This window comes from Heloderma suspectum, chromosome 1 (genome assembly GCF_057233095.1).
Source record: "Heloderma suspectum isolate Gila_16-S chromosome 1, 16-S_ref, whole genome shotgun sequence".
Taxonomy (NCBI): Eukaryota; Metazoa; Chordata; class Lepidosauria; order Squamata; family Helodermatidae; genus Heloderma; species Heloderma suspectum.
The window spans coordinates 191284045-191307691 of record NC_139458.1 but is presented as its reverse complement, the minus strand read 5'-3'; the positions used below and the strand labels follow the sequence as shown (position 1 = coordinate 191307691).

Sequence of the window (23647 nt, the reverse complement as noted above, 5' to 3'; positions counted from 1 at the left end):
CGTCACACGTTGTGTTATAGTAGATGTTGCTAGGAAGAGAGGAGAAAGAGATTGCAGTTTCATCTCTCTAGCAAGACTTAGTTCCCACCTTAATTATCTGATGGGAAACTGCGGGGGGGGGGGATATAAATGCTGTTCAGAATTCCCATGCTCACCCAATCTCAGTGAGGGAAGGTGTGTGTGGAGGGGAGAGATGGTGGTGGCGTGTTCAAAGCTATTTTTCTCATGTCATGATCATGAGGTAGAGCTGCTTCATGATAAAGCATCCACTTCATCAAATGATGAACTGTGGAATGTCAGTAAAGCATGTTACAGTTTGTGTTTGAAAAGACAAGATGAAAATATAAGAATGAAGGTTCTGTATTTTTGTGTAACAGTGGATTTTTTTTTTCATTCTGGAAGAAAAAGATATTGTGCAAAAATAACTTCTAAGGTCTTCTAAGAACAAATATAGTGCTACCCTCCATCTTGGGCATTATTAGAGGAAAAGGCAAGAGTGTTGGACTGGGAGCTGGGAGATCCGGGTTCTAGTCCCCACTCGGCCATGGAAGCTCACTGGGTGACTTTCTGCCAGTCACACACTCTCAGCCCAACCTACCTCACAGGGTTGTTGTTGTGAGGATAAAATGGAGAGGAGGAGGATCATGTAAGCCACCTTGAGTGCCTTGCAAGAGGAAAAAAGGCGGGATATAAGTGCAATAATAAAAATAAATAAATACATAAATAAATAAATAATATATCCTCCACCAATGTACAGAAGCTAGCACACTGAGCTTCTTTGTGTATCATGTACACCATTCCTTCAACCATCCAACCCCGAAAAGCACACATGCAAAGCACACTCATTCTCTCTCTCTCACACTTGCATTCACACACTGAAGAGCTTTGGGTATTCACAACCCATCAGGTCATTCTTCACTGTGGGGAGGAAAAGCATAGGCCAACTTGACCTACATCATCTTGTGCCACTTATGCAGTTCAAACAATCACACCTGTGCATTGTCCTCCAGGATAGTCTGATGAGGTCTTCACTTTATGCCCAGGCTGGTTGCTGGGAGGTGACAGTGCAGTCTGGCTTACTTCCCACAACTTCCAGATAGAAGGAAAACAATCTGTTAATGCTTGGCTCAGCAGGGCTACTTACAGGAGACCTATCTCTGTAAGCCTTGGTAAATCTTTTTATTCTAATCTAATCCAGTCTGGGAAATAATGCCACCTGAGACAACAAGGAAGTCACAGCTACTTTAATGATGGTAGTTTTATATGAGGTGTGAAGGAGCTTTATGTAACGGTGGGACATCTTAGAGTGCTTCCAGATGGAGCGCTCCTAGCACTACCGTTCAGAAGGCATTGTGCAGCTATTCTAACAGGTTTTCTGCAGTAAGAAAAAAGATGGAAGAACAGATGGGGAAATACAGGAAGGTTAGGAGTGAAAGATGATGATGCCTGGACCCCATGTAATTAATATTCTATGAATGAGTCAGGAGATGGCACAATAAAAGCCTCATCTGGAAGCACCTTTACCCAGATTTCATATCTATAATGGGGGAAATAAAAATGGGAATTTCTGATACACAGCCAGGTTTTAAAAGTACCGTCAAAAGCAAGGGATCCCTTTGTCACACTGACCATGTACCCTTGCATAGCGCTAACACTACGGGAGACAGGGCAGTTTCCACCGCCTTTATGGCGCTGTGCTACACTCCTATGTTTGTCATAGACCAGCACCCTGAACTATCATCCCCAGAGGATTCTGACCCTCGGTCCTCAGAAGAAGCTCCAGAGCCAACAGGGGAAGATTTGGCCATGGAAAGACATCACAAGGTTCCATTTCCCCAGAATCCGCTTTTCCAGAGGAACCCCAGGAGTGCACCATCTGTGTCCAGAGGAGCTTGTATTACCATCCTCAGACTCTGGTCATGAAGACACTAGTATGCCACAACCACTCCCATGTCATCACAGCCTGAGGTTGCTGAAACAGGCTAGGCCCTTTTAAGGATCTAAGGGCTTTTTCACATGGAACTTTTATGCTGCTATTGAGATTGGTTACTCATGGAAGTTTGCCGGTCCTTTAGATGACATCATTAACCTCCAGGGCATCTCCTGTACTAAATGACCTTTATTCCATTCTTTTAAAGATTGAAGATATTGAGCTATCAAATTACCACACTTCCCTCATGAAAAGAGGAAAACCTGCCATAACAGGAGCTAGGCCAATGAAATATATGGAAGACTCAGATAAGGGGAAAGGGGGTGGGAAAGAAGCGCATGTAAAGGGAGTCTGTTGTGATCCTGCATTTAAAACAGAAGCAGAACGCCCCTTTTTAAATGCGGGATTTTAGGCTGGTGTAGAGATGCTCGAAGTCTCAGTGAATGTAGAGAAGGAGCTAAGCAGCCTAAAGGCCAGTAAGTTCTTATTTAAGCTTCAATCTCTTGCTTTGATCTTCATTGGAGCAACAAACAGAGTATCTTGTCTAGCTTCCTGCCCCACTTGGACCTTTCTGTGGTGCTGATCTCTTTCTGCCTTGATTTCTGAGAAATCTGAAGCAACGTGATCCCTGCTCAAGCTCTGATCCCTAGCAGAACCATGCAACCCAAGCTACGTCACAGAGCATCTTCAGGGCCCATGGCCTGAAACAGTACAATGTTGTGTAGGGATTTTTCCTAATCTGTGACTGCTGGCTCTGTGAACATTAAGACAACAGGATTGGGCTTAAATAGCACCGGTGGGAACTTTTATACTAAGTCCCATAGAGACTATATCTGGGTTTCAGGCAGTTCATGGCTGGGTTATTGGGATCCCCACCCACTGTGATCCCAATAACAACACACACCCAGTGACTGTAATTAATTTAAGTAAAACAACATATGTAGTTAGATGTTAAACATTCAATATAATATGTACTTTGGACCTCAGTTTTCCCTCAAGCTACATATAGCATTTTTCTGACTAACTTTCATATTATCAAACTATAGGAAAGAATCCAACATCATATGAGCAGGCATCAGCTTGTGTGATAGGAATTTATCCCTCTCTCTTCCCCCCTGCGCCCCCTTAAATCTGCTTTGAAGAGTCTGCCAACCTTCCAGAGCAGTTTTTAAGCATACACAGGGAGCTACAGGGGGAGAGGGAATTACCCTGATCCTGTTTCCACTGGCAGAAGCAGTTCCATCAGTGGAAAAGCTTCATTGGATTCCACCCATAGATTAGTTACAGTCCTTATAATAGTTGCTTGTTTCACTGAGACTACAGATGGGAAAACGCTGACTATGTTTGCTCTCCAGAACAGAGCATATATGGAGCTCTTTAAAGAAAGCTGAAGAAACCCTACCAGTCAGCTGTTTGGGAGGGAAGGGGAAACAGGGGTGGGGTGGGAGCTGAATCTAGCCCCATCCTCCCACTCATGAATTGGCTGGATTTCAACTTTGTTTGAAGGACTACATACATGTTGCCTTTTTGGGACTGGAAATGTTAATCACTGATGCAATGCCTGTTTGTGTGCCATTCCCCCATCTAGGATCAGGGTGAAAAGTTCACTCTCTAATTAAAAACAGTATAAATAAGTACGTCTTCTCATTTAATGGATCAAATGATGCCATCTTGTTAAAACTAATTGGCATGATCTTAAAATTAGAAATTCCTTATTTCCCCCTTTGATTAATATCAGTTTCTTTTAATCATACTGGAATCGTTTGGGGCTTTAGAAATAGTGTGAACATGAAAGTTTATTCTGTTTTGTTTTAAAAATAGAAGTTACTTTAAATAAAATGCCTGTGCAGTCCTCAAATGCTTTAATTAATATAGTAGTTTGTCTCTTGAAGCATGTGAGTTCAAAGCAATGGATTGCGCTTCAGCTACAGTCTAAAATGTTTTAAGAATCAAATGGATGAGATGAAGCAATTTGGCCACTGGGTGCCATCCTTGCTCCATGTTAAGAGAGTTGCTGCAAACATATGAAATTCAAAACACTGCAATACTAATGCAAATTGAGATCATAATAATGTTTGCACATGTGCAGGTAATGGATTTTGGCAGCAACACAGGCAGTCCTGTTTTTTCCTTCAGCATAAACACAGGAAAAAGAGAAAGTCTGAAGAAATATTCTCCATAGTTCAGTTGTTACTATAACCAGAGTACTCATATCTAGGATGTTCTCTGCATGGATCACTGCAGTAAGCCTGTTCATGATGAAAATGGTGATGATCGCAACCCTGATACAGCATATATACCAGCCGTCATTTCCTTTTAGGCATTCACGTTAGCAAGATTTAGCCTCAGAATCTGTTTTCAGTTCTAGGGCTCAACTCTGGACCTCATGAATAAAGAATAAAGTGCCTTGAGCATGTACGCAGTGATCTGCCTGAACACTATGTAACCACAGCTATTCTGTACCCATTGACAGCTGGAAGGGGACAGGCCTTCCAAGGCAAAAAGTGTAATGTCTAATTGTCTAGGTAGGTTTGGTCTCCACCCCCACCCCCACTTTTAGAAATTAAGAGCTTTTCTACACCAGGCTGTTAATCCGCTGTATCTACTTTTAGTTTCATCGCAGAATTGAGATCCGAGCACTAGGTGAAGAGCATTTCCTTTCCTGCTTTTCCACCACATAACCTCTAGGTGGCACTGTGGCATAGCAGAATACTGCAAATACACAACTGAAAAAAGCATTTTTTTTCTTTTACAGTGGAATACTGCATTTCCCCTGCTCAAAAAAAAAAAAGACACCTCACTGAAAGTGCTCTTTAGACACAGAAGTGAAACTGGAGGGTCATGACATCATCTGAAGAATTCATAATCAACCATGAGTAGGGAATGATGAGTGCACGATAAATGCCTCATGTAGAAAAGCCCTGAGTTGGATTTGGCCAGGATTATTCCTAACTAAAGGCTAAGCCAGTGATTCCAGAACTGTCTGCCTGGGCACACTAGCATTCCACAACAAAACTGCTAGTTTGCCACAAGAAATGAACTAATTAAAAAATTAAAATCTCCTATGAGATCAAAGTGCCCACCCAAAAGAGGAGACTGCCACTCTGCATCTCTGCAAGACGGATTGCTTGGCCTTGCCCTTTCTTCCTTCCAGTCAGTCTCCACATCTGTATATTGGGTGCAATAAGAGAACTCAATCACTGCCATTACAAACATGTAACAGAATTATTTGCCCTCAGAGGAGGTCTCTCACTCAGAAACACAGGGGGTGGGTTCCTCTGAGGACAGGTAGTGCTTTCTCCTACACAGTCCAAAAATTAATCTTTTCAGGAGTAAGCAAAGCATGGATCCAATGTTAATTCAGAAAGTGGTTGTCTCAGGATTTGGGGGAACACTAGGCTAAACAGATTCTCCTCCAAAGGACATACTTTCTTTTCCTTAATCATCACATAATTCTTCTTATGTGATTAACCTTGTTTGGTACATTTTGTAGTGCCAGGGGGTTGTACAGATTGTGTCTGAAACACACAGATTTCACAGCTTTGGAACAGATAGATTTTCATATCCCACACCAACTAGTAAATGTTCTCCTCACACTTAATATGTCATATAAATACTTCCAAATAACAAAGCCATGGAAGTTAAAACTGCATGACAGAAACTGGCAAAACTATTGCCCCTGGTATGTCTCCAGTGATAATCAGACATGCTGATCATACAAGTTCATACAGCGGTTCAGTTCAACACTAGTGATTGTGTATGTAGCTCTGTTCATTTACAGCTAGCGGCACGTGAAAATCTTTGGTAAAGGAAATATTCTAAGAGGTGGAAGGTTAAATTTGAAGATAATATCCGATCAACTAAACATTGCAAAATAGAGGCTAGCTTTCAAGTGCAACAGTTTGCAACATCTAGATGTAAGGACATGCACAGATGGATGAGGTTTAACTTGAGTTTTGTTTAAATTGCAATGCAAGTATTAAACTAAATATTTTAAAAAATATCCTTTCTGCCTTCTATCTCACATCAATAGTATTCAGAACAGCCCTCACTAGCCACATTCACCTTCTCTGTGAATGGCTTTCTTGCAACCAGATACCAGAATAATGGTCAAATGGCTCAACCATATAGGTGAATACTGATCATGAGGGCTCTGACCATGGTATTAGGAACTCTGGTGCTGATTCCACGGGAAAGATTAAACAATTCACCCTCCATGCAAATGGGTCATTAAACATTATTCCTGGCTCCCATACAGCTAATGTAGTGTTTAAAGGGGCCCATATATAGTGCAAAAAGCATTTTTGGTGTCATTTTGTGGAAAAGCACTCACTGTTCTGCGAGTGATTAAGTCTGGCTATTTCTTCCTATGTGATCATAGGAAGGTGCCTTATACCAAGGCAGACCATGGGTTTATCTAGCTCAGAACTGTCTCCAGTGACTGACAGTGGCTCTCCAGTATCTGAGACAGGAGTCTTTCCCAGCCACACCTGGAGATGCTGGGATTGAACCAATGGTGTAGCGGAAAATTTTGAAGTGCAGGTACTCATCATGGCAATCACCATAGCTATGCCCCTGAGGAGAGGCCAAAAATGTAGGCAGCTGTGTTGATCCATATCAACAATCCAATTTTAACGGTTTCATATCTACCTAGAGCAGGTCTTTTACAAAGCTACTGGGTCTTAATTGCCCATTCAAGAGCAGTCCACCCCAAAATACTTTGCATTACGACAGGGATAGCTCACAACTACATATTGTTGCTGAGAGAATTCATTTCCCCCCAGCTACTCTGAGGAGAGCTGCTAAGCTCAGAGGGAACAGGGGGGTGGGGGCAGATGACATCAGCCTCCCTGCTAATAAAAAGAAGTGCTGGTGCTGCATCCTGGTGAGCCTTGGCTCCACTATACCACTGCCTGGAAGGTAAGAAGAGCCGGGGTAGATCGGACCAATGGTCTGTCTAGTCCAGCGTTCCGAATAGTAGCCAACCAGGTGCCTTTGGGAAGTCCACAAGCCAGACATGAATGCAACAGCACCCTCCTGCTCGTGTTCCCCAGCAACTGGCATACAGAGGCATACTGCCTCTGGTACTGAAAGTAATGTATAGCTGTCATGATTAGTAGCCATCGATAGCCTTATCCCCCATGAGTTTAACAATGCACTGTGTGAAGAATTTCCTTCTATCTGTCCTGAATCTCCCACCATTCAGCTTCATGGGATGACCCTCAGTTCAAGTGTTATGAGAGAATGTTATCCACTTTCTCCACACCACACATATTTTTTTTACACTCTGTCACTTCTCCCCTTACCTTTTTTTTTCTAAGCTAGAAAATCCCAGATGCTGTAACCTTTCCTCATAGGAGAGTTGCTCCTTGATCATTTGGTTGGCCTTTTCCAGCTCTACAGTATCCCTTTGAGGTGCAGTGACCAGAACTGTACACAATATTCCAAGTGTGGTCGCACTGCAGATTTGTATAAGGGCATTAACATATCGGCAGTTTTATTTTCATCTTGTTTCCTAATAATGACCAACATGGAATTTGCCTTTTCCTCAGCAGCCTCACACTGGGTTGACATTTTCATTGAGCTACCACAACCTGAAGATCTCTTTCTTGGTCAGCTCAGACCCCCATTAGCGTATATGTAAAACTCCCTCCACCCCATATGCATCTCTTTACACTTGCTTACATTAAACTGTATTTGCCATTTTAATGCCCAGTTTGGAGAGATCCTTTTGGAACTAATCACAAACTCTTTGCTTCTCTTTTTGTTTTAATTACCCTAAATGATTTGATGTTGTAAACAAACTCAACCACCTCACTGTTCAGCCCTAAGTCCAGAAGGACATTCGGCTTGCAAAGTATGCGTCCTCTCGCTGAGGTGCAAGTCCCTCCTTTGGTGCAGGTGTGAGCCCCCACATGTGGCACTGCCACAATGTGATGTAAAGAATAAGAAGGCATATGCACCTGTGGCCCAATTTTCATTATATTTCCACTCCTTTTCTGAGGTGGAAGAATCACACAAATTGGACATAGGGGATTGGATCCAGGTTTACACTGGATCAACTGGGCTGACAGAAGTGGACTTCCCCACCCCCTCCTTCCCATGCAGCCCCTCCAGCCCCCTGAAAGTGCTACACAGGGACAGGAGACCCTGCTGAATGGGGGAGCTGTGGTGTGTGTGGGAGGGGGATCCCCTGAAATCAGGCAGAGGGGCCTTCCACAGCCAGAAGGTCCCTTTCTCTCACAGAAGACAGATCCTAGATCGAACCCACTGTGTGTATCCCCTTGTCACATGATATATCGTATGAGGTACTGGATAAACATTAAGGCCCGCCATGCATAACGGATAGCCAGATTGACCAATGTGTGATCTTGCCCTCACAACAGCAAAAGATTGACAATGCGCTCCTATGCATATGTACTCGGAAGTAAGTGCCATTGAGTTAAATAGAATTTACTCCCAAGTAAGTGTGTATAGGATTGTAGCCTGAATCAGGCTGAGAAGTGAGACAGGTTCTCTCCTCTCCCTGCCCACCTGCCCCCCCCACCCAAAGGCAGAAAAGTGATAAATGTTGCCATCTGTCCACCTGGACAGCCACAAGCCGCATTAACACAGGCCAGAGCTTTTGTCTTTTTTTATAGTCAGATCAGGTGAGCCGTGTGGGATTTTTGTTTGTTTTTCAGAAAGTAGATCACATTAGAGGAAAATTAAGTTCACAATCACACTGCTTAGGATGTGATTTAACGATGCAATTTACAACTCAAGCCCACAGGGTATGCTTAAAAACAAAATATGCCTTGCTAGGATTTGATGGAGGCTGAAAAGAATAAGAGGAAGATAAAACGTATTTTGTAGGACAGCTTTTGTTGTTTTCTAGTGCTTGCATGCAAATACATGTTCAGTGTTTGGAGATGCTCTTAATATGATTTATATTCAATCTAACAACCTTCAGCTGCCGTTGTCAATCAAGTCAAGGTCCTGAAATATAATTTTCTCCCTTTGGGGGCACTACTGCTGTGGTATATTTGCATAAACTCTTCTGCCTTTCATTGTTCTGCTTGCCTGGCCTATCATGAGCACTTACCAAAAAAAAGAAAAGAAAGAAAGCTGCAGTAGCTAGCAGGATATCTTCATTCCACTGCTTCACTCGTCTACACGTCTTTCCAGCAACCAAATGACATGAAGAAATATCTCTCTGTTAGGTGGCAGAAACATAGGAACTGCACTACATCAGTGAAATAAGAACAAACAGTTAATGTTTCTGATGTACTTTGGAACAGATTCCCCTTTAACATTTGCAAATAACAGTATCTGTCACAAATAGTATCTGTATTAAATAGACTTCCTTCTTTTCTTGACAAGAGACCAGAACAATACCAGTCTAGCCTGGTCATGTGCCTGCCAACAGCATTAGGAGCAAAAGCCTGACTCAGCCATTGTGTTGTGGTTATAGAAAGTGTGTGAACAGCTCAGTTGCTCTCACCCTGTTCTCTTATGAGGAAAGCGGTTTGAATTAGAGCTCTCTGGGGGGGGGGAAAAAACCTCTAGAAAACAGCAGTGATATACTTAACCATTTATTTATCACATTTCTATACAGTCATTTCTCCAAGGAGGTCATGGTGGAGCTACCTGTGGTTATCCCATATGACAGGTTCCTCCTCTTCCTGCTTTTAGGCAGGTTTTGAAAACCCATTTTATTTCAACAGACATTTGTTTATTGTTTATTTCCTGCTGGTTTTAATGCTGCTGTTCTGATCGTTGTATTTTATATTTAAGTCTTTAATGTCTACATCCTGCATTGTATATCCTGCATTGAGCAGAGGCTGGACTAGACGATTACTTCCAAATTCTAAAATTCTATGATTTTGATATAGAATATGCCAATATGGTAAGAGCCTTGAATAAAGACAGAGGAGATCTGGCTGCAAATCCCCACTCAGCCAGGAAATCCCCTTCCAACACTTGATCTACCACCAAGTTCACTTAGCAACCCAATCCTATCCATGATCATTTGGAAATAAGTGCTGTTGGTTTCAGTGCACCTTACTTCCAAGGAAATTTGCATAGGATTGCAACTTTTTGCATTTGGATTTTCACCTCAGAAACTGGAATCTCTTAGGCTGTCCTGTGACTTAGGGCACAATCCTATTCAGATAGGCGGCCGCCTCCGAACTCAGAAGCAACTGCCTATCCAATGCAGGGCAGGAGAAGCATGGAGGGGATCGTTCCCTCCACACTTCTCCTGTCCTGCATTTGCGGCTGTCTAGCTGTGGGAGGGCAGAGAGGAGGCGGAGGCTGCTGTACGACACATTGGATGTGTCGTATAGGCATTTCTGCCCTCCCTGCCCCAGAATGCCCTCCGGGTACGCCCCTTTCCGGCTGCTCCGCACTCCTCTTGTGAGCACGGAGCACGAGGCTGTTCCGCGCTGCCTCCGAACCAGTACCAAAGTGGGGGGAGGTCAGTTCCCAGAAAACCAGATATCCTATGGCCATCTAGCTGCTGTCTAGCGGCTATAGGATTGCTCCCTTAGTGTGTCACAAAGCATGTTTCCTTGAAGAGAAGAAAACAGAGAGCCACACGGAGAATGCTTTGAAATGCCTGCAGTTATGCTGAAAACATGTCCCATTGCTTTTTTCTACTACGGGGTAAATGCATAACAATCAGAAAACTGGATTAGATGACTTGTTTATCATACCACTGCTTGCTAGACAGGACCACCCACACACCTTTCCTCCTCTCAGATGAATCTATGTGATCCAGATCGCAATGTGCCACAAGCGAAGAGCAGGCCACAGGTATTGCCAGAGCAATAGCATCATAATTTACATTCTGTGATTGATCCTACTCCCCCCTCACCTTAGTCCCTCACGTGGTTTGAAAGCAGCTTTTGAATCTCAGTGATGTTTCAAGACTGCTGCGTGAGGAGCCACAGCTTGTGTGCAAGCTGTTGTGCGTACCTAAAGGGGCAGTTTACATTGCAACCTATACCGAGAAAATGCACGGCAGCCTAAACAAAGAAATAATGTACATATGTTTTCAAGATCAAAGGCATAGTGAGAGACCTAAGAGGGTTACTTGTTTTTATGGTGACAGTATAGCTAGTTGCTAAAAGCACAGGCAGTTCTGGAGGAGGGTTAGGCAACTGAAGGCCCGGAGGCCAAACCTAGCCCTCAGGAGTTCCACATCTGACCCCCAACTTAAGCCTCAACCTATGGATGCCCCTCTTACTATGTATGCTCCCTGCTTTCTCCCATGCACCCTAAAACAGGGTCTTTAAGCTATTCCTTATCCCAGTGTGAATAGCTTCCAAGACTCTGAATTCATTACCCAGTTTGCCTGAGGTACAGAAGGGACAAAGAAAAAGTGAATATAGAGAAAGAACTTTGGCAGAGCCTCTGTTGCTTAGTTCATGTAGGGGAGGGGAGGATTTGGGAGTCCTTTCCCTTTAAACTTGCTTTGTGCGGCAGTGAGTCAGTGGGTAGAGCCAATGTTGATCTTTTTCAGTCCTAGGATTCTTTCGAGGAAGCCAGGACAGTTAAATTGGTATAAATCTGGTTTAAATGTGTAGGGTAGATGGGGGCTTTCGTGTGCTGGTATTTATCCAACCTGACACTGTCAAAACAATGGCTTTCACATCAAACGAGGTGTGTTTGTTGTCATTCCACCTACCTTTCCAAACAGAAGGATCTGACATTTCTGCTTGCAATCTCAGCAGATGTTTCTGGTAAAATATCAACTAGTAATAAGTGTGTGCTTGCTTGCATGCCTGATGTGTTTGGGGTTTTGTTGGTGGTATGTATGTGTTGTGTGTGTCTTTCTCACTCTGTTACACTTAATTCATGCAAAAAAATACTAGCAGGAGCAGCCAAGGTCAGAAGTGCCTCCTGCTGTATGTAAGTGTTTGTGGCACATTTGAAGCTGCATGAGGGCAATGTTAATTGATGTGCCCTGAATACATGTAATTTGCTTTTTCTGGCTCAGTTGTTCCTGAGCCAGCTACCAGAGTGCTTGTTTGGATGCTTGAGATGGCTTTGAAAGCCAAAGCTGCACAGCAGGGTAAGGGAAGCAAAGGGGGAGGAAGAAGGGTTTCAACAGACACTTCTGTTACCAGAAACAGCAACACTCTGCCTGCAGAGGAGAAGCAGAGAATACGCTGCCCCTGAAGAGTCTTCATTACTTCCAGAGCTGTAGTCATTACATTTTGCTATATAAGATGAGCAGAGCAGGAACCAAGATAACTGCGTGCTGAAAGAACTGACTGTTGTTCACTTCTTACAAAGTGCAAATGATACAAGTTTCCAAATAAAGTAAGAAGTATGGGGGGGCAATTGGTGTGATGAATTAAATCTGTGCAGTGCAAGGAAGGTGTTTACAGCTCCCTCTCTTTCCTGGCACACTGTGGGATGAACGGCTGAAGAGTAAAAGAAAGATAAAAAGGTGTTGGAAGGTGGGGATTTCCATTTTCCCTTTGAAGTTCTTTCTGGTATCTGAAATGTGGATGTGCTGAATCTCCCTTTTTCTTGGCTGCTTTTGGGCTTTATTGATATCCCCCATTATAATAACACAAAGCATAATATGAAATGTAACATAATTAGAAGGTGCATATTTGTAACAGTGGGGTAAGTCTGGATCGTCTTTTCCTTTTACTGATTTGTATATGTTTGAATAGTTTGTGCAATCCATTCTTCAGTCCATATCCTGACTGGACACAGATTAGGGCTCATTACTGAGCCTACTCTATGGCAGTGATGAGAGTAAAGAAGAATGTCTTTTCCACTATCATTGCATCCTCACAATGTTGCTTCACTGTTCGAGGTGGTTCATGGCTTTTTCCAGGCTGATCAGAATAAAGATCTCATTGAACCCTCAATTGCTTGTTGTGACAGGTTTGCAGTGCTTTATTTGAAGATAAAGTTGTTCAGATCCATCCGGACTCCAAATGCAATGTGAACCAGATGGTGGAGTGTCCAGTGCACCGCCTTGTCCAGTTCCATCCACTTGCATCCCTGCCATTATCTCCAGTCTCAAGTCCCACCCCCTGGAGGAACCCAAGAGGCTCCATGTGCCAGATGCTGGAACTCCGCAGGCTGAATTAGGCCCATGGGCCAGAGGTTCCACATCCCTGATCTAGCCCCCTATTTAATGGAAGTTCTGTAATGCAGGATGCAACTACAGCATCCCGGACAGATGGCTGTCCACCCTCTGCTTAAATATCTCTGGCGAGGGACAACCCACCACCTCCTGAGGCAGTCTGTTCCGCTGCTGAAAACTGTTAGGAACTTTCTCCTAATATTTAGCTGAAATCTGTTTCCCTGCAATTTCTACCCATTCGCTCTAGTCCTGCTCTGCGGAGCAACAGATAACATGTCTGCTTCATCTTCTTCATGATGGTGTTTCAGCTACGTAACTACTATCTTGTCTCAACTTAATCTTCTCTTCTGTAGGCTAAACATACCCAGTAATTTCAACTGTAGGCTAAACATACCCAGTAATTTCAACCTCATAGGACTTGGTTTCCAGCCCCCTGTCCATCCTAGTCGCTCTTTTTGGACGTGCTCCCATTTGTCATAGTCTGTTTCCTTTCAGTCAAAGTCATTTGTGTTTTCTCTCCCATGTTCTAAAGACCTAAATTTAAATAAGCAGTCTAGTATGTTCATTGTACCACAAAGCTGCCACAAATGAGTGCTCAAACATTCAGAAACCTGCTTCTGATGAAACTGGCTATGCGCTGGTCTACAGTGAATCTAAGTATCCATTCTTACAGAAGGTCCAAGAAAAGAAAAATGAGCTCTGTGTTGAAAAAGATTAGAAGCTACATGTGAGCTCTTCCTTATTCTGTTCCCCATTTGCTCATTTTACTTTAAGTTGCCTTAGAAAGTTTCCTTTAGGGATCCACGTCCTACTTGTGCCGCTGTAGATCTATCATGAGGAGATGCTGATTCAGCAGTGTGAAGGGCAGAGAGACACCATCACTCAGCAGGACACAGTAACAGATGAAGGCCTTTAAAACTAAGTTTGCTTTGTGTGTTAAGGCATCCCTTGCCTGAAACAATTAGATATGCAGTCCCTTCAGAGAGAGGCATAAACATGTGTGCAATTTTAATCTAATTTACTGAGATACCTCAAACCGAGACAAACAAGAAATAGTTCCTAAATGCAATATTTCACAATAAACAAACAAAGTATCAGTTAATTATGCCTTCATATCAAAGGATTAGATGACATTTCTTTCCCTAAAAGGGTCAAACTAGATGTGACATTAATCACATTTTAAATCCCATGCTTGAGACTGGCCATACTTCTTTATTTACTAAAAGCAGCTGTGGGGATCCTTGAGCTGGATCAATATTGAAACATGGGAGAGGTGGATAGGTAACCCTTTCTTCCATGCTATTTTCCTGATAAAAATTGCTCTCCCTCCAGCTCCTACTTGCTCCCAGTAAAATAAAATCTGTCCCAACAGAAGCTTTGGGTGGGTGGATTTACGGTGGGAAAATGGGATTGGGGGAAAGGGTTACATCTCTTTACATAGTATAGACTCAGCCTAGATTGGGACCCTGCAGCCTTTTATAAGCATGAGATGCAAAAGCGTACTTAAAGTAGCATCTGCTTTGACACTCTAAGACAGCCTTTCCCAACCTGGTGCCCTCCAGATGTTTTGGACTTCAACTCCTATCAGCCCTACCCAGCTTGGCCAATGATCAGGAATGCTGGGGGTTGCCACCCAAAACATCTGGAGGGCACTGGGTTGGGGAAGGCTACTCTAAGACATAGAAAAAATCTCTTGGTAGACTGTGCCTTATATGGTAATTAATGAGGACCAAACTAGACCTGACAGTACAGTATCTATGATTAGATCTCTGGTTTAAAAAAAAATAAATAGCAGCCACATTGCAGGTGGGATTCATTTTGGACCACAGTCCTGGGGAAGGAGGGGTAGACCCTTTCACCACTGTTTTCCTGATGAGCATTTCCACCCAAATCTATTTGCTTGATGTGCCTAAACCTACAGGTACACGTAAGGGTGCCCTTCACCCCTTAAGACTCCTATTTGTTTGTTTTTAAAGCGCAAGTGTGATCATGGCTTTCTTCACACGGAGCTTTTATCCTGTGATTGAGATGGCTCCTTCACGGAAGTTTGCAGGCTCTTTACATGACGCCATGACCCTCCAGGGCGTCTCCTGCACTAAATGCCCTTTGTTCCATTTTTAAATAGATCGCAGATAATGAGCTATCAAATTGCCCTGTTGTGTTCCGCCTGAGTTCCCTCCGTGAAAAGATGAAAAGCGGCAAGAAGAGGAGCGAGATCAATGAAAGATAATGGAAGACTCAGATACGGAGAGAAGGAGGGGGAAAGGAAGCGCGTGAAAAAGGGAGTCATCGTGATCCTGCATTTAAAATGGAAGCAGAAAGCTCCGTTTTAAATGCAGGATTTTAGGCTGATGTAGAAATGCCCCATGGGGGTTGGACTCAATGGTCTTGTAGGCCCCTTCCAACCCTACTGTTTTATGATTCTATGATTCTCCCGCCATCAGGTTTAGTTGTGGCTTGAGAGGAGGTTTGATTTTTTTTTAACCTGGTTTCTTTGTCAGTGACTCCTTCCCCTAACCAAATGAGCAGAGTCTTCTGCTGCCCTGTGTGCTTTTGAAGGTGGGAAGAAGAAGAGAGGTGAAAGCAGAAGAACGTGTATAGCCCACGTAATTTTCACTTCTAAGACTGGTCAGAATATAGCCATACAAATTAGGTTTATTTCAGATGGAGGGGTCCTAGCATGAATGGTCAGAAAGCAGCGTACAGCTACCCTGTCATTTCTTATGTAACAGATTTTCTGCATTAAGAAAAAAGGCAGAAGAAACTAAGGGAAAACATGGGAGGGCTAAGAGTGGAAAGCAACATCGTTTGGACCCCTCATAAAATTCTGTGAATAAGGCAGGGTGATGGCACCATAGAAGCCTGGTCTGGAAACACCCTAAGGCTGGTGAGAGTCAGAGAGAAGCTTGCATTTCTTTGAAGAACTATCCAAGCCCTCAGGAAGGCCTGCCCGACTCTTGGCAAACTATGGATGAAGATGGCTCATGAGGGAGGTTCCAGTGATAAAGTGGCATTCTGCAGAAGCCTTGTTAAAACTGAGCTGTGCAAGAGCACTGTTCAGGTCAACTTCCCCATGAGTCAGGTCTTTCAGCGTCCCACTCTGCTGCCCTGAATTATCCCCCAAATCTGCCATGTGAGGTAGTCATGTTTGGCAGAACTGGAGGGTGAGCAAAGGCAGTGCATGGTTGTGCGTGTATATCTCTGTGCATGGTTGATAAGGTCATTGCTGTTAGAGGATGACGGACACTGAACGCCACAGTCAAATGGTGCACATCACCGTGCTACAATGCGATGCTTGGGAACTGAGTATATAACCAACATGGACTGGTGACTATTGGGGACTGCCATTGCCATGTCCTGTAGCCTGGGCCCTGCACCTCCTCTCCTCTCCTTCCTTACCTCCTCTGTTGCATTTAGCCAACACCACCTATGTTCATGCCTGAAGCACGGACACAACTGTGAGTTCCTTGCCCATGGAAAAAAATGATCTTTCTGGTTCAGTGGGCCCCTGAACCAGTTTTGGCTCTGAATACAGACTGAATCCTCAGCCACACCACAGGCTTTCTGTGTGAACGTAAGTGACTCAGCCTGAAGCTCAGTTTCAGCATTTTAAAGATAGTGTTAAGGATATCAGAAACATCTTGGGATTTCTTAATTTACAAATCAACAGACCGGTCATGACCTTGCTTACGCTCAGGTTCAGTCTATCTTAATTCATCAAGTGTTGCACCTAATGCTTGCCACTTCTTCCTTCCACCTTCCCAAATACTGCTTCCTAGAGGAGAGAGGTGTTCCTTCCCTCTTTCTCAGGGCCTGGAGTGCTGTGTTCAGTTGGGGGAGGAAAAGCAGCTTCTGTTTCTTTCTCTGCCTGGGGAAATGGCCACAATGATGGACAGGAGATTGGGGAGTGGAAGGTGGGAAACACAGGGGAGGTTTAGACACTCTATCCCTTCCCCAGCTGTCAAACTGGATGATCCTTTAGCCATAGGAAATCCAATTACAGTCAACTGGGATCACAGGAGTCTCAATATATTAATAACCTTATGTTTATCCACAAAGGTTCTTCAGGGGTTTAAGGGCCAGCTGTAATTATTGAAATGTATCTCTCCGTATCTGTCCATGACATGATGGTCCCCAATTTCTCTTTCCAAGAATCCTTCCTCCTTTTAACCATTTGTATATCTTTCCCTACCAGCTTCTTTCTCCCTCCCTCTTTCTAACCAACCAGTCTCCCTCCCTCTTTTCACCTACTTTACAAATATATTTGCCTGCCTACCTCCTATCCCCACACTCTCTTTTCAATTATCCTTCCTTCCTTCCTTCCTTCCTTCCTTCCTTCCCTCCTTTCTTTTAACCACTTTATATTTCTTTCCCTACCAACTTCTTTCTTTCTTACTTACTTTCTCTTCCTCTCTCTCTCTCTCTCTCTCTCTCTCTCACTCTAACCAACCAATCTTCTTCCCTTTCTTCCTCCCTCCCTCTTTTCAACTACTTTGTAGATATGTTTGCCTACATACCTCCTTTCCCCACTCTCTCGTTTCAACAATCCTTCCTTTCTTTTTTTTAATATAATTTAATTTTTGCTTACTAAGAACAAAAACAATACAAAATGAAAAAATAATAATAACCTTCCCCCACCCCCCACAACAACCCACTGGGAAAATTTTTATCAAACCCAATCAGCAAGGTGAGTCCCTAATTATAAACATATATTGTCCTCAATGAAAACTAATACATAATTAATACATAACTTTAGCTATATATTTATCCCCCTCTCTCAAGGCCTTCTGCTGACAGGTAAAGGCCTTCCTCTTTAGACAAGACTTTGACTTATTGAGTTGATTAATTTTAGATTAAACAGCTGATTTTAGTCCTTTCCTCATATCTGTATGATGTATTACTGATTTTGTGGTGATTTTATGTTTTAACTGTTGTTAGTACCTGAGGCACAGCCAGAAAGATCTGTTCAGGAGGTAGGGAGAAACAAACTATTAAAAGCAGTCAAATACTGTGGATGTCTCTACGCTAGCGATTTATTGCACACTCGTGATTGGCCATTCACAGAAGTTTGCGAGTCCTTTACATGACGTTGTCAACCTCCAGGATGTCTCTCATGCCTTTTCTCGTTTATCCTGCTTTCAAAAATATAATGCCAAGGAAGGACTTTCCTCAGTTCAAACCACATGTCTGTCATGTAAATGGTTGAGCACGTTTCTTGATCAGAGGGAGAAGAGGGTAAAATGCCTCCCTGCAACGAAAGGAGACAGATGTGATTCCCCTCCCCACCAAGCTCAGAATCAACATGCTGTGTTGATTCAAAGCACCCCATTACGTTCCCAAGTAAGTGTGCCGAGGGTTGCAGACTTACAGCATGATCTTATGTCCACTCGGAAGTAGGTCCCATTGAGTTCAATTGGACTTACTCCCAGGTAAGTGTGCCTAGGATTGCAGACTTACAGCACAATCTTAAGTCTACTCAGAAGTAAGTCACAGCGTTTCTGGGGGCTGTGAGGAAACAGTACAGCACAAGTTAAGCAACGAAAACAAGACTCTCCCCCCGCTCCTTTGCACACATGCTAGGGAGAGAGGAAAGCACTCCCTCTGTTCAAATCACATGTCTGCCATGTAAATGAGCCCATCATAACCCTGCAAAGAAACTGAAAGCAGAAAGCCCTGGTAAGGATGCGGGGGGGGGGGGTTGCAGGGGTTTTGCTAATGTAGAGACACCTCAAAAGAGCAGGATGGATGCTGCCAGGTACCCAAAAATAATAATGATGATGGAAGCTAGAAAACATGACTTGGGAGGGCGTTCCACAGTTTGAGCACCACAACAGAAAAGGCCTTTTGTCTGATAGGTACCCACTAATCCTCAGACAGTGGGGGCACCTGGAGGAGGGCTTCCAGAGGAAAAGCAGGCAGGTTCATGGAGGAGAAGGCACTCCTGTACTTCAAGCATTCATTTATCTCCACATCATGTTCAGTTCAGCCTTAAATCCAGTTCCATTGCTTTCTATGGGACTTAGCTGTGACTAAGCAATATTGGGTTGGGATCATAGAATCATAGAATAGTATGGTTGGAAGGGGCCTACAAAGCCATCAAGTCCAACCCCCTGCTCAGTGCAAGCCAGGCTCAATAGGTCTCTGTGCACAGAGCATGCACAGCTGTATTGTGCCTCTTCTCTGCAATACATGGAGCCTCCTCCACTCTCCTACCTGTCATAACGACAGCCATGTTGCTAGTCCATAATATTGGAGAGCTGAAAACCCCCTTCTGATCAATTTTGATTTTAGGCATAGATTATTATTTTTAAACACTGCTGTAATTTCTATGATTTTCTTTTTTTTATAAGCTTTTTCTGCTTCACCTCAAACGTAGGGGAATGACAGTAGATATTGCAAGCATATAATATTTCTCCTTTCCTACATTATTCAAATTACTTTCTACCCTCATACATAATTCTGCCATTTCTTTTATTACTGCTGTAAAGCAAATGGTTATTTTATACAAATGTTACCTCTTGGCTATTAATTCAGTGATTATTTTGGATTATGGCACTCCTGTTTAAATACAGGGTGGCAAGGCCTCATAAATATAGAGACTGACATGGAAAAAATATCTTTGACTTGTTTTGTTCATCAGCTTATGCTCAATTTGTTATATATTCTTATTTCTCCATTTGAGAGACCCTATAGTTTATTCCACTGGCGGCCCCAAGAAAATGTGCACTTCCAGTTTTTATCATTTTATTGTCACACTTTCACAGTCGTTCACTCACAGCAGCCTTGGACAATACAGGCAAGCACTGGCAGCAACCTGCATTGCCTGTTCGGCAGTCAGTTGCCATGGAAGGAGATTTGTGTAGGAAACCTGCATAGGCTATATATCCACATCCACAGCATATGCAACTTTCCTCTGCAATTTCTTCCTCAGACATTAGAAACAAGCATTGCCACCCAACCGCAGAAAAAATTGCATAGGTGGCCGGCAGTGCGTGGTTTGTAACTTCTGAAGCTGTCACATAAAGTTGCTTACAATCTACTCCAGCCTTCTCCAGCCTGGTGCCCTCCAGATGTGTTGGACTACAACTCCCAGCATCCCCCAGACAGCCATGTGGCATAGACCCAGTGTGGTGTACTGGTTAGGGTGTTGGACTGGGACCCTGGAGACCCGGGTTTTAATTCTTTCTTGGCCTTGAAGCTCACTGGGTGACTTTGGGCCAGTCACTGACTCTCAGCCTAACCTACCCCACAGGGTTGTTGTGAGGATAAAATGGAGAGGAGGAAGACCATGTAAGCCACCTTGGATTTCTTGCGAGAGGAAAAATGGAGGGATATAAATATAAATCTGGAGGGCACCATGTTGGGAATGGCTGAACTACTCAGTGAAATACCCAAATACATAGATGTGACGATTCACAATGGATGCTTTTGCTGCAGCCTTGCAAACATCAACATTTTATAGACTTGGACACTTCCTTTGCCATTTTCCCCTGAAGTTTAAATCTGCCAGCCTGTCTATTAATGAAAATCCATTGGGGCTGCCACGGAACAGATAGCTCTTGAAATGCGGAGGCTCAGGGCTACCATACACATGGCTTTTTCTTACATGCATTGTAAGAAAAGAAACTGCATAAAACATCCCTTATGATGAGTGATGTGACGAATATATACAGGATACATGGATGACATACATCTACTTCTCTTCCCAGCCTGTTTTATTGCAGCAAGATAAACAAAGAAGAAATGACAGTGTTCACTATTTTCCTGATTTAGAGAGGATATCCATGTAGAAAAAGACCTAGTTTTGCCAAGCATTGCTTCTGCACAACTTCCATTTGTCCAAATGTAACTTCAGCAAAATTTCTAGGTAATTTCTATTTAAATAAATGGAGCATGGTGCAGTTAGAGAGGTATCTGTTGGATTGCACCCATAGGTTTCAGCAAAAAGATTAAGCAAGTTTCATGTTCAAATTATCCATTTCCGTTCTGTTCCCCTCTCAGATTTGCCCCAGATATTTGTAATCACCGTGCAGGGTATATATGTTCTCTAGATGATTTAGGACGTGTTTCTGCTAAGCAAGAGGCCAGAGAAAGAGCTGAGCTGTGCCTGAGAAGTTTCTCATTGTCTTTGGGTAATTCCAGGCAGCAAACATCCCGCCTGTGTCAGAGCTTGGCATAGATAACATCCATTTTGATGACTTCTCCCTCGACATGGACGCCATGATAACTGCAGCCCTCCGGATGTTCATGGAGCTTGGAATGGTTCAGAAATTTAAAATTGACTATGAGGTAACCACCTGCTCTGTGGAGATAATCTCCTGCTTTTGTCTTGGCAATGGTTGCTGTGTCCATTTGTACACATTAGTATCCCTGATGCGATTTGTACTTTTCCATTTCAGACACTGTGTAGGTGGCTTTTGACAGTGAGGAAGAATTATCGAATGGTTCTGTATCACAACTGGAGGCATGCTTTTAACGTGTGCCAGCTAATGTTTGCCATGTTAACTGTAAGTATCTGAGTGACAGGACAGCTTGTGTTACCATCCCCATTGCGTACACATCTGAACATTTGTTTCCTCTTCTCTTTGCTACTGCAGTAATTATTGACTGAGATATAAATGCTCAAGAGAAGAAAGGATCCTAATTACAGCTGCACTTATTTGGCAACATTTGATAGAATTTCAGCAATAAAGACGTTCATGGCACTGTGAAAGAACAGAACAATAGATGGCAGTTGTGCAGTACTGACATTACTGTCATAGGTGTCTTCATGTGGAACTTTTTCCCTGCTATTGAGATTGCTCACTCACGGAAGTTCGCAGGCCCTTTAGAAGTGGTGGGACTTTAACCTCCAGGGCATCTCCTGCACTAAATGATGACCTTTATTCCATTTTTAAGTAGATCGGCGATCACGAGCTATCAAATTACCCCATTGTGTTCCACTTGAGTTCCCTCCATGAAAAAGGAAAAGCCGCAAGAAGAGAAGCTAGACCAATGAAACATATGGAAGACTCAGATAACAGGGAGAAGGAGGGGGAAAGGGGAGGGGGGAAAGGAAGCACGTGTAAAGGGAGTCCATTGTGATCCTGCATTTAAAACGGAAGCACAAAGCCACATTTTAAATGCGGGATTTTAGGCTGGTGTAGAGATGCTCATAGAATCTGATCTTACAGAATGGGGGAGAGGGAGAGAGAGAGAGAGAGAGAGAGATGGGAAATATATGGATGAACAAGAAGGGCTTGTTCATCCATATGCACCAAGATGTCACTGCCTCATAAAATCCCTACTCTATCTACTTGCCTAAAGCATTAGAAAAAAGTCAGTGTTTCGAAGACCCATTAAAATAAACAGGACTTGAGCACTTGACCATACAAATTTAAGATGTATGGATTTAAATGGGTTTGAAGACTCGTCTGCTCAGTCCCCCAAATGGCACTTAACTGTTAACCGAGTACAGAATGGGGGGATGTAAGGCAGGATCAGGCAATTGGCAAAGAAATGTCACAGTGGCACAGGGGTGGGAAAGTTGTTACTGTGTCCAGATGTATTGGTCTACAACTTCCATTAGCCATAATCGGTATAGCCAATAGTGAGGGATGCTGAGAGTTGGAGGCCAAAACACCTGGAGCCCACAAGTTGCCCACCCCTTCAGTAGCAAGAAGAGTCAGGTGAGAATTCCAGTGAATCTGAAAGTGGATGTAAACTGGTGAACTACAGCAACTAATTAGGACTTGGACAGAGAGGGAAGACTGTTAAAGGGAACAGATAATCTCAATATTCCAGCTGTAGGAAAGGAGGTGATGATGAAGGAGGGCACACTAGATTGGATGGGTGAGGAAGGGCTGCTGAGTGCAGGAATTCAGGGATCTAAGGGAAGAAAGGGGAAGTGTGGTATTATGTTTCACCTGGGTCACCAAAACATCTTATGCTGGTAAGTGTTTACAACCAGCTTAATGAAGACAGGTGAACTGTTTCTTTTGGCTTTGGGGGAGGCATCAGAAAACATATGCAGATATATAAAGAAAGCTGAGAATTATTATTTCCACATCACATTTATACACAGGCACTGATCACATGCCTTCACTGTGGTCTTTTTTAGAGAAAGGGTGGACACATTGCCAGCAGGGATATCTTGAGTATTACAAGCCCTGACTCACTGCATACATTTGCGGTTGATGGTCCTTGAGGGTCCTTTCCAGCTGAAGATTTTATGATGAAGCGCTAAGACTGTGAAAAAGGCCAAATTCAAAAACTGCATCACCCAGCATAATAGCACTTCATGTGCCACTAAACCAGACAATATTTTCTACGAGAAAGTGCATTACAACGGAGATAAAAAAGCAGTTCATTGGGAGATAAAACTGAACATGAGATGGCATTAATTATTGCAGTGCTGTGCTAGCTGGGAGCTTGTTGAAGAAAATAGAATCCAGGGTGTTTCTATAATACAATTGAAGGATATAGTTTGTGTTTTAAAAATATTAAGGGTGACAACAGGCATAACAGTTTTATTTAAGAGTAGTGGAAGTGGGTTGATAGCACTGATGTTGATCTCTAAACAAACATACCCCCCACCACCCCAATCCTGAGATACTCTCAAAAAATGGTTCTCCAGGTTTCCTGCA

At 43.2% G+C, this 23647-nt stretch overlaps 1 protein-coding gene across 3 annotated transcripts in view; it reads left to right on the top strand.

Annotated features, from left to right (window-relative positions):
- Window positions 1-23647, top strand: part of PDE11A (phosphodiesterase 11A) — a 255148-nt gene that overhangs the window by 155977 nt on the left and 75524 nt on the right. For all 3 annotated transcript variants that reach the window (XM_084814457.1, XM_084814447.1, XM_084814442.1), the window contains 2 exons: window positions 21165-21311; window positions 21422-21529. In XM_084814457.1, coding sequence (XP_084670583.1) covers window positions 21165-21311; window positions 21422-21529 — 255 coding nt within the window. The remainder of the gene's footprint in view (window positions 1-21164; window positions 21312-21421; window positions 21530-23647) is intronic.